We start from the raw sequence: 15,035 nt of genomic DNA, 5'->3' as shown, positions 1-15,035 counted from the left end.
ACCTTGCTGGAATAAACATTCCTGTGGCCTCACATGTCTCATCATCAATTTGTGTGTCTGACCAGACCTGGTTATCATCACCACCTTCCTTTCATTTGGTGATCGGGTTTGTGTCCCTGTATTTTCCTGTGTATGGCTTCCTCCTTTTCTCATCTGCTGCACTGAAAATGGTCCTTGACCAGATATCCTTAAAAGTACTGACACTCATTTCTGTATACCCTTAAGGTATATGGAACCATTGTGGAACATTTTGTATCTGCCAGCTTAAACTATTTGCCCATCTCCTGGATCTGCTTATGTCTGCAGTCTTGATTCCTATGACTGATTTCATGCTCATCACATTGCTTTCTCTTTCCCACTATTCATCATCTTGCACAACTTCCATAATTTTGTTCCACCCAATCACAATTATGTCTTCAATATATTAGTTGCTCCAATTGCTACATCCAGGCTGCTGTCATTTCCTATTCTTCTACTTTTCTCAAGATAGTTTGGCATACTTTCAGGCTGGTGGTTGCCCAATTTTTAAAGTCAAGGATGTCTATGTCTTCTTTGACAGTGATTAAGTGCATATCTCATGGTGTTAAAGATTGCAAGAGCTCTTCCTTAGATCTGCTTTCAGTAATTTGCAGAATACTTGGAGGTGGCATTCATAATTATTATCAATCAGTGATCTTTTCTAGAAAGGGTTTTAAAAAATTATTTCTTTTTCCAAAATCATTGATTTCTAGCATCTGCAGCATCCTATAGCAAGAAATTCCACTGCTTAATTGCAAGTTATTTGGAAGAAAACATGGGGGTTTTTTACTGGTACTGTTTTTGTTTTGAACCTGCCATCTAGTATGCTCTTTTGATTCTTAATATATTGGAATAGAACGAACAGTCATTTTTCACCTAGTTCATGTCACTCAAAGTACAACTCTTTCATATTATCCTGTCTTTTCTCTGAAAGAAACAGTTTAACCTAATTATTGCTATCACCGTATGACTGCTCATTGTACTCTTTTCTTAACACATGTAATTTATATACCCATACTGTCTTAATGTTGCAAATCTCCTTGTTCTGTCAGCCCAGTCCCTTTGCTATCTACACTTCCTTGTCAGTATAGGCGGCAGTCATATAGCTAAGGGATTCTTTATAGTCAGCATAGAAGTAAGAAGAAAGAATTCCCATAAAAAGTATGTGGTGAATTGACTTTGCCTGAATGCCAGATGGTCACCAGACTCACTCTGTCGCTCTCATCAGCTGGACAGAGGAGACAATATCCAATGAAAGGCTTCATGGGGTGAGATAAAGATAGGTACAGATCACTCGCTGGTTACTGTCATGGGTGAAACAGACTTGGGGAAATTAATTTCATTTATTACCAATCTAACTAGATGTCTCGGTTTTAGAAGACAGGTGTCTGCTAGGGAGGGCAGGAGCCTCTCTTAGAATGAAAGAATGTAGACCCTCTCCCTCCGAATTATTATAATTCTGAAATTAAGGGGCTCTCAGGCAGAGATCTGGGGATGGGAATAACAGTTCTTTACTAGTATAACCAGGCAAACAAACAACAATAACTACAGCATTAGCAAGAAAACAGAACCAGGGTACCCGTGACAGCATTCTCGGCTGAGATGGGAAGGGATGGAGGAGAGGCTTTGTTTCACAAACCCCTCGGGCAGTCAGTCCCGGTGCTCCTGCAGGGCTCTGAGGAACACTCAGCTGGAACAGCAGGGATGAGCTGAGATCCTGGGCTGGTGGATGAGGTGGATCAGCAGCTCCGCGGCGGTGGCTGGCACTGCCACACGTCCCGGCAGGACAGGGGGTGTGAGGCCAGCAATGAAGAGGGAAGAAGAAGAAGAAGCAGCAGCTCCGTCTGGGTGATGGCAAAATTCCCTTCTCTCCACTGCAACAGCTTCATGCCCAAAATGTCTTTCTCTGAAGCTGAAGAAAGCCCGCTAAAACTGTCTCCACCCTCCTTTTTCCTGCCTCCCTCCCCCCCTGGGCTCGGCCAAACTCTTTGTCTTTTGTTAAGCAGTCACCAAGTACCCACAGTTAGATTGTCTCCGCAACTAATGGGTAAAAATTCTACAGGCACTACAGGCCAGAACTAAAAAAAAAAAAAGAAGACACTTAACCCCCAACACTAGAGTAGGATAATGAGAAGTAAACCCAAAACTTAAAAATAGCTTTCTCCTGTCCCGCCCTGCTTCATTTCTTGTCTATATTCTGATTCTCTACTCCTGTCCCTAGCAGTGCAAATGAGACAGGAATGGGAATTATGGCCTCTGCTGCTGCATCTTCCTCAGGGGAGGAAATCTTTCCCCTGCTCTGTGCACTTCTCCAGTATGAGTCCTTCCCACAGGCTGCAGTTATTCATGAACTCGTCCAGCATGAGTCCCTTCCATGGTCTGCAGTCCTTCAGGAACACAATACTCCAGCTGGGTCCCCGTTGGGTCACAAGTCCTGCCCACAAACCTGCTCCAGCCTGGGCACCCCTCTCTGTGGGGCCAGAGGTCCTGCTTGGTCCTGCTAGTCTTCCCACAAAGTCACAGCCTCATTCAGACATCCACTTGCTCTGGCACAGGGTCATCCTTGGGCTGCAGGTGGATCTGTGCTCCAGCATGGCACACCATGGGCTGCACCTTGGACTGCAGATGGAATCGAACTTCAGTGCCTGGAGAATCTTCTACCCCTCCTTCTCCACTGACCTGGGATCTGCACAACTGCTTCTCTCACCTATGCTCACTTCTCTCTCTGGCTGCAGTTATTTGGTGCAGTAGTATCACAAGGAGGGTGGCCACGACAAATCTTTAGGTCCCCTGACTTCAGGGCAGATGGTGGTGAAAATAAATAGGAGTGGGAACAATAGTTTGTACCAGGAAAATAACACTTTAATAAAGAATAAAAGAAAATAGGGACAATACCCAAAAACCAAACAACAATAACCAGGGGGAGCTCTGTGGGGGTGACCAACCAAAGCCAAGAACAAAGGAGGAACAATATATTACCTTAAGGAAAGAACATTTGGGAAGCATGACCATATAAGGAACATAACTAACCAACAGGGGAAAAGAACTTCAGTTACTTAACATACCAACTACAAGGGGTCTTGGGATGAAGACTCAGGTTTGCCCTGGGTTAACAAATGTTTTCCAGGGCTTAAAATGGAGGTTCAGCTTATCAGAGGTGAAATCTGCCTGAGTCTGTGCCCCAGCCAGGCTGACTCCCACACAGTAGCTTTTTCATCTTCTTAAATCAGGTATCCCAGAGGCACTACCACTGTCACTGATGTGCTCAGCCTTGGCCAGTGGCAGGTCTGTCTTGGAGCTGGCTGACACCAGCTCTGTTGGATAGTTTTGACACTGCTCTGCACTGTAGCTCCAGCTAGCTCTAGGGTGTTCTTTTGCACTCCAGCGCAGGCGAGTGCCAGGAGTGGGGAATCACTGGGGATTTTGCTTTTCCCATAGCAAAACCTTTGGATGCTTGGGCCACCCCAAGCTCTGTGGTGCACGGTGTCAGGGACAGAGGTAATAAAGCAGAGGAGTCTCTCCGGAGTTTATTTATAGTTTATTAGGATGGGGAAACGTGGGATCTACACTGGAAGGAGTCAGGTCCACAAGAACCCGAAGCCCTGCTGTGCAGGGGGTTAAGTACAGCCTGATCTCCAGGGGAGGGTACAAAGAGTGGACCAATAGGGAATCCTGAGGGGAGGAGTAAGGGGAGGGGATCACAAATTCAGGGATACACAGAGGGAGGAAGCAAGATACACTAGCCAGTGGGGCCAGGAGGGACAAATAATTGACAGGGAAGGATCTGGAAGACATGGTGGGGTTTACAATGATGGACAAGGGAGTAGGGGCAGGGCTGGACAGACAAGGAACTTTCAAGAAGGAAGGGAGGGTTTTGCTTTGATGGATGGGATGTGGGAGGGATAACGAGAGGTAGAAACCAATACATTCAACCCAGGGGGGGAAAAGGAACATACCAACAAAAAATTCAAACCTATCAACTCTGACAAAATTAAACAAACACATTGCAACATAGTTTCTTACAGAAACTACTATTTACAGACTACTTTCTAATAGAAACTGCCTCTGTAGCTCCTCTGCTACAAAAAACCTTGCTATGGAAAGCCACTGCAGAGCAGAAACAAGTCCTCAATTTAAATTTTCATATCTGCCCAAAAATTTGTCAGTGCTTTTTATCCCAAAGTCTGCTCTCTTCATTTTAGTAATTTAGAGATTAACTTTTTTTTCCTGGAAATCAGCCTTTAAGACTGGACACTGGAAAGGAAGATTTTTCTTCCAACACAATATTCTGAGCAGCAGTATAAGGCAACCATGGCTTACTATCCCTGAAATCTAGTAGTAGATTTAGGATGGTGTTATATGCTTAAACAGATAAACAACTAATTAAATATATGTATAATCTCCCCCACAAACATACATCTCATCTCTCTCTCTCTCTGTCTCTGTCTTAAAACTTACAAAACTAAAGTATGTACACATGCTAAATTTGAATTTCAGAAATAAAATTATTCCTTAATTTGTCTGCACTTTTGTCTGTAGAGAAACCTAGGCTAGTTCTAAAGAGAGTTGCAAAGGAAATGTAATAATCTGTCTTTCATTGTTTAACACTCCTCTCAGATTAAATTCACAGAAGCCTATTGATACCATAGAGCTGAAGGCAAATTTAAATAATAAAATCCCACAAGTGCTTACTAGTTCTATTTTCTAAAGAATAACACTTATTTCTTGAACATCTTCTGAATTTCTGTGCTAGGTTTGTTGGCTTAAAAATTAAACATCATGATTTAATAAATTTTAAATTAGATTATTTACTCTTTAATTTTTTATTATGTGAAAAAAATCTTAAGAAACGCATACAGAATCCTAAACAAACACTTCCAAAAAGCAGGCAGAAAGTCTTGCTTCCTTGGTGTGATTATTCTGTGCATTTAAGAAAGCATGAGAAGAAGACAGTTATGCATCAGTTGCCAACAGAAACTGAAACAATGAGTGGTGTTTAAAATGGTTTAAAAAATCAATATTGATTGAATCAATCTTTCTTACAGATAAGGTGAAATTAGCTGTACAAAGTCAGTAGTTTAAAACTGTTGATCAAGAAACAAAATGAAAAATGAACAGCAGGTGGCAGTACTATCAAGAGCAGTGATTCTGATGAGTGTCATCAGCTAGTGTTCGTGTACTGTCCGTTCTTCTGCAAAAGGTAAATTTAATACCACAAAATCACCTATGGCTTGTGCTTTTGGGGTAAACAATAATGAGGGATTAGCCAAATTGAAACACATCTCTTGTTTCAAGTGGTTTCTCCTGTGGCAAACATGAAATTACTTTCATAAGAAAAGTTGTTTTTTGTTCTATAAAGTGACAAGTTTATTCTGTGATTTCTTCTAGATGGAATTTTGAGTGATAATATACAATTTATGTAAGAATAAATATAGAAAATCAACAAAAGTAAAATTTGATAAAACAAGTTTGGCTGTAAAATTTCAGACATGCAAACATCTTAGTCTATAATTCTGCTGTCTTAATTACTGACTTGTTATATCTTTGCTAATGCAATTCTCTTTGTCAAAGCATTTTAAAAAAACATTACTGAAACAGTTTATCTTAAAGATTGTATATTAGTGTCCTCTCATATAATTGAACAGATTTACTTTTATACATTTGGTTACAGAACAAATTGCTGAGCTTATTAATTTTTTACTTAATTGACCCTTGGTGCAATTTACTCTTATTTGTGACAGCTTATCCTTCTGCCAATGGTTAGCATCTTGCAAGGAGCTGTGCAGCTTGAGATTATATCACTGAGGGAAGGCACATAACAGTGTACTTGTGCTTCTTCTATTGGTTTGCTTAAAAATCATTCCAGCTATAGAGAATGCCAGGATCCCACATGCAGAGTGCATGAGACAAGTTACTGCAGATGACTGTCCCCAGGGACACTTCTCAAGCACTTTTGTAAAGTTTCTCTACAAGTCTCCTTAATGTTGGTGGAGTTCACTCACTGTGTTTTTTAAAAGAGAAATTGCTAAAAAAAAAAAATCAAAGGTAGTCTAAATGGAGGTTAGAACATTATCTTTAAGACTTACAGGCCATTTTATGAGATCAGTGCAGTCTATGGATTTTAACACAAACATTTTTCAGTGTAATATCATTTTAAAAGTGATTTGGTTCATGTTTTTTCTGATATGTCTCATCATGACTTCCCAATGCTTTCAACTGTATGGGACAACGACCTACCTTAATTACACCAAACCTAGTAAGAGTAAGAAGACAGAAGAAATTCAGAAGAAAGATGTAATACAAAAACATTGTGTCTGAAGTGTGTTCTTTCAAGATTTACGTAGAGTGTCGGCTGATCCTTAGTATTCTACTTTGAATTCAAATTGTCACTGTTTTCAGTAGATGACAGATTAATATGGTTAGCATTAGGATTTTAAGGGGCTCAAGTAGTTGTGTTTCTTCATTTAGGGAAGAATCAAAAAGAATTTAATGAAGTGTGTTATAGATGATCAGTTTTTTAGTAAAACTTTATCCACAGGAATATAGGGCTTTATCAACTCTGGTTTTAGCAATCTAGGTATTAAAGCACAGCTCTTTACAAATGACTGCAAAGAATTGATACATGCACATTTAAGGCAAGGCTGGTTTCTTTGGATTTTTGGTACTGAATTTGAATTGCAGTTAAACCATCTTTTCCATATAATTAAATCTATATTAGCTGCTTTCCTGAGTTGGAACTGCATTTAAAAGTCAGAAATATAAATTAAAAATATAAAAACACTTCCCCCCCCTCTTTTTTAATAGAAAGATACTGAGACACTCTTTTCTTGCATGAAATAGAGCAAGTGAGAAGGCAGGGTGCTCCATGTTTTGAGGTAAGCATTTCAGTTGTTTTGACTAAATATCTGAAGAAAAATTGGTGTTGTCTTTAAGGAATTTCAATATTTTCATGGAAGTACTAAATCTAATTTACCAATCTCTTTAGTGTGTTTTTCGCCAGGTGGAGAATGTACTTATACTTCCTGCTAGATATTCCTGAGCTTTTAAAATAGCTGGCTCTTCAGTAGACTCTTTATTGTAGCAGTAAAGACCACCTGAGAGCTAGGTTAAAGTTTCTGGTTATGAGCAAGGCTTCAGTTAGACTGCTAGTGCCTGAACCAGCTGATGTGGAATGGTAGTGTGACCCATCAACAAGGCACGTACAATCATGCTGTGCTATGCATATTGCAATATGTAATTGAAGTGTTGTTTGGAATCTATGGAAGATTTTAATCTCAGTATGTATTTTTGTCAAAGGAATCACAGCAATACTTAGTGTATATGAATCAGTGGAGGGGGGGAACTCCAATTAATCATGTGATTTTGTCTGAGTCCTTACAAATTAGGGAATATGTTACAAATATGGACAATTGGTCTGAGAACCTCTGTCTCTAGAGGGTTCTCATGAGACATGAGATAGTACAAACCAGTGGATCACCCAGATTTCTGAAGAGCTTAAAGACAATTATCATCCAAGAGAAGAAGAATATTTTGTTTAAACAAATAAATTTTTCATTGCACATGTTAGTTCAATTTTATAGCAAAATATTTTTTTGCAATACAGAAGCTGGGGAGTGTATATTTGTCTGTGTGTAAGGTAGTGACACCAGGAACATGTGTATATGGACAATATAGAAAAACTGAATTTTTTCTCATCCTACAAAGTATGCAAAATAGACTGAAAGACAGCAAAGCAATGTGCATGGGTTTTGTCTCTATATACACATATGCATGATATACATTTGTTCTGGGTACATGTTTTAGTTCTAAATTTGCTGTCAGAATTTTAAAGTCGCTATCTCAAATATTTACAGAACCTGTGTAGTATCTGATTTTGAGTGTAACTTCCCTTTCTTTGCAAATTTTTGTTTTTGTTTTTGAAAAGTCATTTTAGGTGATTTGTTTAATTGGAATCAGACACAATATTTGCCAGGGAAAGCTCTTCCTTATCATTAAAATGGAGAGCCAAAAGATGGAGGGGAAAGTTATCAGAATTAAATCAAGTTAATATACCCTATGAATATTCACTCTCCAGTTAGACTTTAAAAAGCACGAAGCATGAAGATATTTAATCAGGTATTTGCATTGATTACAAGAAGACTGGAAGAAGTTCCAAAGGTGAGGTGTTTGGTAAAAAAAACCAAAGAAAATGACAACAAAAAATGCTGTAAGAATTAATCACTTAGTTTTTACAGAAGATGTTTATTTTATGGCAAAGACGGCACTTCACATGAATAATAGACACTGGAACTAGAAAACTACTTATGATGGATAGAAATTTTGCTAATGAGCCTAAGAGTTTTTCTCATATTTACAAGTTTCATAATACTGTAACATGCATAAAAGAGGAGATACTGCAGCTTCTCTTTATGACCCTAATATGTACAATTAAAACTGGTACATAAAGTCATTGCACTATAGTGTTGAAACAACAGCTGTAATAGTAATAATACAAGCAGTGTTTGCTGAAGCATTTTTTGAACTATATGCTACAAGGCAAATTAATTCTGACCTTGTGACCAAAATAATTTGCTCATTTTTATTTAACATTATTCAATATAGCATGTCTGTTTAACAGTGATCTATCTGTAAATTAGTACAGACATTTAAGAAAAAATATTACTTATACAAGCCCAGGATTGAGCCTCTTTCTGTAGGTTCTATGTAAGTGCTTGGATCAGAATACATTTGTTTTAATGGTTATCCTTTTCAATTATTATAAAGACAATATTTTAATTAATTCTTAAGAGTAAAGTGATTTATTCAAAACAAAGAATGTAGTTAATTTTTTTTTTTGGAAACAGTTCAAGTCCTACTTACTGCATGCAGTTCATGGTAGAGATTGTCTGAAAAACTGGTCATAGCATAAAAAGACACCCTTGTTTTGTAAAAGTCAGTAACACCTTTTTTATGGGAGATGTGCCAAGCACGCAGCTCTCTGTCAACTCATTTTAAATACCTCTAAAACTAGGCCTTTATGTCCTGTTAGTATAAATTAGCAGCACAACATGGTTACTTACAGTGTTTAGTAGAAGTTTAATGGACATTAGCTTCTCTATGTCTCGGTGTGATGGTTTATGGAAGTTACAGGAATTCTACAATCTCAGAGAGCATCTGTCTGACAAAGGCACTCTGCAGACCTGCTGCTCCTTTTCTGTGTATATCCTGTGTAGGTATCCCTTAACCTTCTGTAAGACATACTAGCCTCTGGGGCTTAGGATAAGCATGTATTTGCTCTAAATAGTTTCATCTATTTAGGATCACTAATTTGAATTTCGCTTTCATTAACAGTATCTCATCCAGAAACTTGAATTTACTTACAAATATTTTTTTTAAGGCATACTCATTGCTTGTTCATTTCTCTATTTAATGGTTAGGGTTAGTCCTTGACTGGTGAGTTAATTTTTTTTTCTTCTTCTTTTCTCTAACTCCTGACCTTCCTAGTTATCATTACTTTGTGTTCTATGAAATCCAGACAAAATCATTAATATTCAGTATTGTGCAAACTACATTAAAATTGTGCTAAACTACTGTCTGTAGCAGTCGGAGAGGGCTTGGATTTCAGGTGTCTAGGAGAGACATTTATTGATTATGGGAAAGTAAGTATCTTGTTAATGTAGGGATGTCATGAGTGAAATTCTTGTTTACAACAGAATTACCATGAAAATTTATGCAACCTGCACAGTCACAATCGCCTTGTGACAATCCATTTAAAATTCATATTATAAGTTCAGCTGTTGTGTGCCATGAAATGAAAGCTGAAATCCCTGAGAAAATAGGGAAAAGTATATGTAATAAAATGACTATCTTACATTGACAGTAAAGCTGAGAGAGTTTGAATATGGAATAATATGGGTGGTTTATTGTAGAGTTTTTTCCAATAGGGGGCACACAAAGCACAAGAACAGCTAAAACCTCGACAAAATCCTTCACTACTTGAACCAGAGCCCAGAAAAACACATCTGAGGAACCTTCTGTGTTTAGCAGGGACTATTATAACGTTCACAGAGATTTCTCTGGGTGTCTGAGTCTGCAGGTGTCTTTACTTTGGTGGATTTAATGATTGCTTTCTCTACTTAAGTCCTCTGAAGAGAAAATGGTCATTGTTTATTCTTGCAAACCTAAAATATGCTTAAAACTTTTTTTAAGAGCACTAGAAGAAAAAAATAATTTAATCTACTGTAATAGTTTTGAATGTTATTGTGTTTTGTAGTCTAAACTTCGTAAGCATTTATATGACATATGACTAATCACTGAATGATTGGAGTTTACCTCTAAAGTTTCTGTAAGAATCTGACTTTTAACTAGGTATTGGAACTCAAGTACTGTGTATCTGCAGAAAGTACTGGTTGGGTGAAAAATGTAAGAGCAATAGCAGCTGATATACCATAATGGGGCATAAAATGCCTTTTTTTAAAAAAAAAGTATTTTGTAGTTTCAATTACTGAGTGTAGTTATTCTGATCTCTAGGGTATTCTTTCCTCATTCCTGCTTTGTGTCCAAATATGTTACGCAGTTTTGCCCTTCCAATGTTGTTTCTTTTCTGAACTTAATTTTGAGTGCCAGAACCACATTAAATAAGAAATTAGGACCAAAGTTGTGTAAAATACAAAGAGATTTTTGTTCTTTACACTGTTTGATAGGAGGCATTCCAGGCAGCCTTAAATACTGATTTTCTGTTTTTCAGCTAATTAGTGGGACGCTGGTGGAAGCAAGACATATGCCCAGAACCAGGTGGAAGGTATGTGAAAAGTATGGCTCATGGAGTGCTCATTTTCTTATGGTATTCTTCAGAGATGTCTTAGTTTAGGGTAAATTTGGGAGAAAAACTCCAAATGGGGGTTTCTCCAGGGAGGGAAAAAAAATTTAAATTACCCCTCTCCCCCCCCCAACTGGTCTGGGGAAAAAAAATTCCTTGGAGAGAAGTGGAAAAAGCTGTTTATTTAACAGAAATTGAATAATATTAAATAATAAAACCTCTCACTGTTCGATGGGATGGAAAATCTAGGAAGAAAAGCCCTTTTCATGTGGTGAAGCTCGGCTCGCTCAGGTTCTTATCAGTCCCTCCGTCGCTGGAAAGTGCCGAGGCCCAGGCCCTGGTGTGCCACAGGCGTGAGCTCCCAGGGTTTGGCTGGGTGTTCAGTCCAGAGCAGGCTTGCACAGATCCAAGAAAAAGGGAAAAAACAAAGTTCCAGGGAACTCTTCTGCCTCAGCTAGCTAAAACGAACTAAAAGCCAGAGAGAAGCTCTGTCCCACTGTCTGTCCGTGCTGCAGACACCACAGTCCAGGAGCGGGGTGTGTGGGAGTGATGTTTTTCTTTAACACAAACTGCGCGATTCTTCTTCCCCCTCTCTTGCTCTCAAAGCCAGTCTTAAAGGTGCAGAATTTAATATATAACATAAACCAGACGACTGGGGATATCAGTATTATAAAGTCACCCCAGAACAAAAGACCAATGTCCTTTGGTCTGGAGACATCCACTGTAGAGGATCTCATACATCAGAACAACAGTAGTAATAAAAGGCTGGTAGCAATAACTAGCTGGGGACTGAGATAATTTCTGTGCACTCTCTTCTTCAGTGTTGTCAGGGAGGATAATTGTGAGTGGACTGTGGTCAAATGGGTTGTGCACACAAGTTGCATTTCTATTTTCCTTTTTAATGTCTCAGTCCAAGGACAGGTCCATTTTCTCCTTGTGTCTTGGCAGGCTTTGTTTTCCTGGAGCCAGCTGTCGGGATTGCCTTCTGGCAGCATCTTTTGTAAAATGAAAGAAGCACAATAGAAAAAAAAATTAGAAATAAAGAAAAAGACTCCTCTGACTAAACTGGGCTATACAGTCTGATTATTTCAGTGAAGGTAAAGGTTACTCCTTTTCCTCCCACTCCATCCTCCATGTAGTTAAATTTCAGACTGTCTGGTACTATGAATATTTCTACTGTTAAACTTCACGGAGATCTCTTAGGAGCAGAGAAGAGTTAAGAGGTTATGGAATTGGTCCACATACTTACCACCCTGCTTAAAATCTTACTATACCTAACCTATAGCTTTATGCAGTGTGTAAATTCTGAGCTAAAACACCTCTTCCAGGGCTAAAAGAGCAATTAATTTTGTAGGCCACCATTCTGCAACCTTTATTTGGAGACTGCCAACTCCTGTTAACCAGTGCCACATGCAGTGGGTTTCTTGATATGAGCAGACTACATTTAGTTCTTATAAAATCTAGGACATGATTTCATATGGATTTCATCACTATCATCTTATGATGCATTTTAATTTATCTTACCGAGTTGAAAGGCTCTCTGTGCCCTTACCAATAATCTTCAATTATTCAGGACGCTTGTTTCAGATTGTTTGAAATACTTTGTAAACAGCTGTAGGTACCCACTACAGCTCTGGAAGAAAAAGAAATCCGCAATACTAATTACTAATTAATACTAATTAATACTAATACTAATCCGCTATGTTAAACTGCTAATGATATGCACCATTCTATCATGAGAACAAAGCAAACATTGGCAAGAAATAAAGACAAGGAAAATGAAAGCAGGAGACACATTTTCGGCATGCTAGGAAAAAATGATTGAAGAAGATTCAAGAAAATTCTTCATTTCTATGCTTTCCTTCCTGTTTGGAGGGAGAGGAATAAAATACTTTTGTTTCCTTCTAAGCAGAGGCAGAGCTAGTCCTTTTGCAGATTTTCTGATTTATTTTTTTAATGTCAAGATTTGCATTTAAGTGTTTTAGGAGGAGCAAAGTGGCAGGAAAACAGAAAAATGTTGCCAAAAAATGGTTTAGGAGAAAGGAGAGGGATGCAGTAAAACCTCTTTCATCTGTGCAATTGTACATTTATTTTTTTCCCCATTCCATCTTTCTTCTGCTCACATCTGCATCACACTGACTTCTGCTTAGTTCTGCCATGATGATTCATGATCACCCTGTACAGTTTTTTTCAGGATCTTAGTGCATGTATCACACACTGACAGAGCTTTAGAAAATTGTTAAAGGAGCTGACTCGGAACTGTGAACTACAGAGGTCATTCTTCTGATCATGATGCTGTATGGATGCTGGAGCTGAAAAAGGAGAGAGGAGGATTCTTTCAGGAAATGAACTGCGCTGTGATTATGGAGCTGACTAAGTTTTAGTGACCTCTCAGCTGTCCTTCTAAGGAGCTGTGATATGGCATTCCTAAATAATATGAGGCCTAAATGGCATACAATTCTCAAAATTTGAAAAGCTATAGTAAGTAAAATACATAAATTAAATGTGGTAAGCTATACAATTGTGTATATTTTATTCTGTTTCTCAATAACTTCCAAATCAGAGAGTCAAGAAAAGTAAGAGTCTGAAGACAGAATGAAAAGAGGGGTCTGTATGGTGTATGGTCCATCAACACCGTTGAAAGGCTGTTATAAACTAGAGTGGATCAAAATGCATCATGAGCAAAGGTGTCATACACTTTTTCCTGTGTACTTTGCCCCTCAGAAAGATTACTGTGCTCTTCAGAAAGCACTCCCCATAGTTTAGCCAAAAGTTTCAGTTTGTACAAAATGTATAATATGTATATATATATTTTTCCCTCTTTGTAATGAAAGATTAGATACTTCAGGAGGTTTTTGACCAATCTAGGCATGGAACCAAAATTGAAACTAGTTGTAAACTAGATCTTAGGCCTTTAGGATAACATTTAAAATGGCCAGTGCCTGATTTGTGGATACAGTGGTGCTGCAAAATGTCTGCAGGATGACTGAGAACTGTAAACTGTGATTCTAGATTTATAGGAAATACCATAGCTTTGATATACTGGGAACAGTTTGGCAGACTGTTTTTGCTTTTTTTGCAGAAATGGGATGGCTTTTTGAGCATACTTCTTGAGACATTTGGGGTTTTTACTCAATGTAGATCAGGATGCTTCAAGAATGTTATCTGTTGCACTCCTGTATTTTGCAAATGCAATTGATTCTGTAATTAGCTGTGCCAAATGTATGCTTAGTGAAGAACCTGCTTTTTTGAAGTGCTTGCCAGAAGCACATGATTTATCATGCCTTTTATAAACACACAAATATTGACATGCGTAGCAATTTAAGCTAGCATTTGCAAGTTCATGGTGTAACAGGTAACAGTAAGTATTTATTACTAGTGTGATAATTGTACTAAGGGGTCCCAGAATGTAATAGTAACAAAGTCTATGGCTAATTAATTTTGCTAACATGAAAAGAACATCTAGTCAAACACGCATAGTCTAGATTAAATCTGAATTTTTGCTTTTTAAAGTCTGTGCCTTCTGCAGAGAATCATGTGTTTCCTGACCACTTCTAGATAAATATATGTCTTTTCTGAAGTCATTTAGTATCTGAGTATCTAAGATCCCAGTCTACACTGGCTAATAGAAACTGCTGAGCACAGGGTAGAAAAAGATCCAAAATATTATTTTATTGAGCCCTTTCAGTCAGCTATTGTATTTCACATCAGAGAATAAGGCATTTTGCTGGTGGATGAAATGAAACTGTTTTAACCTTTGTCAAATTATAGCAATGTTGTTTGAATTAATTAGCTGACTGTTTGAATTAATTAGCTGACTGTTTTAATTTTTTGAGATTCTTAGGTTAGATGCTGTAGAAGTGAAATAATCACTTTATACTTGCAAGAAATTTTGGTAATGGTAATGTAGGAGTCAGGGCTGTGCTAGAACAAATTTGACCATGAAGAGAAACAGTTAAGAGCAAGGGCAAGGTTATCAGACAGGGAAGGAACAGGCCTGGTCAGCAAAAGAACACAATGTAAGAGCTAAGCAGGATGAGAGATGGAGAAATTGAACAAGTTGTGGTCAAATATACACAAATGTAATTATCCAATAAAAATGTTTATAAGGGCGTGTGAACAGCGCATGCAGCCAATTGCAGTAGAGATACTTGCGTGAATACATTTGTATACAGTATAAATGTAACCAAACTTAGAGAATAAACGAATGATCAGATCA

At 38.0% G+C, this 15,035-nt stretch overlaps 1 protein-coding gene across 1 annotated transcript in view; it reads left to right on the top strand.

The window, feature by feature from the left end:
* The window catches only part of LOC111940789 (uncharacterized), a 21,491-nt gene extending 6,456 nt beyond the window's left edge, over positions 1–15,035 (top strand). The window contains exons 3-5 of the mRNA XM_086869774.1: positions 10,745–10,798; positions 11,765–11,913; positions 13,011–15,035. Coding sequence (XP_086725900.1) covers positions 10,745–10,798; positions 11,765–11,839 — 129 coding nt within the window. The 3' untranslated portion in view covers positions 11,840–11,913; positions 13,011–15,035. The remainder of the gene's footprint in view (positions 1–10,744; positions 10,799–11,764; positions 11,914–13,010) is intronic.

Source organism: Cyanistes caeruleus, chromosome Z (assembly GCF_971803275.1).
Source record: "Cyanistes caeruleus chromosome Z, bCyaCae1.hap1.1, whole genome shotgun sequence".
NCBI classification, from domain to species: domain Eukaryota; kingdom Metazoa; phylum Chordata; class Aves; order Passeriformes; family Paridae; genus Cyanistes; species Cyanistes caeruleus.
The sequence above is the reverse complement of the archived record's forward strand: the minus strand, read 5'-3'. Positions and strand labels throughout refer to the sequence as shown.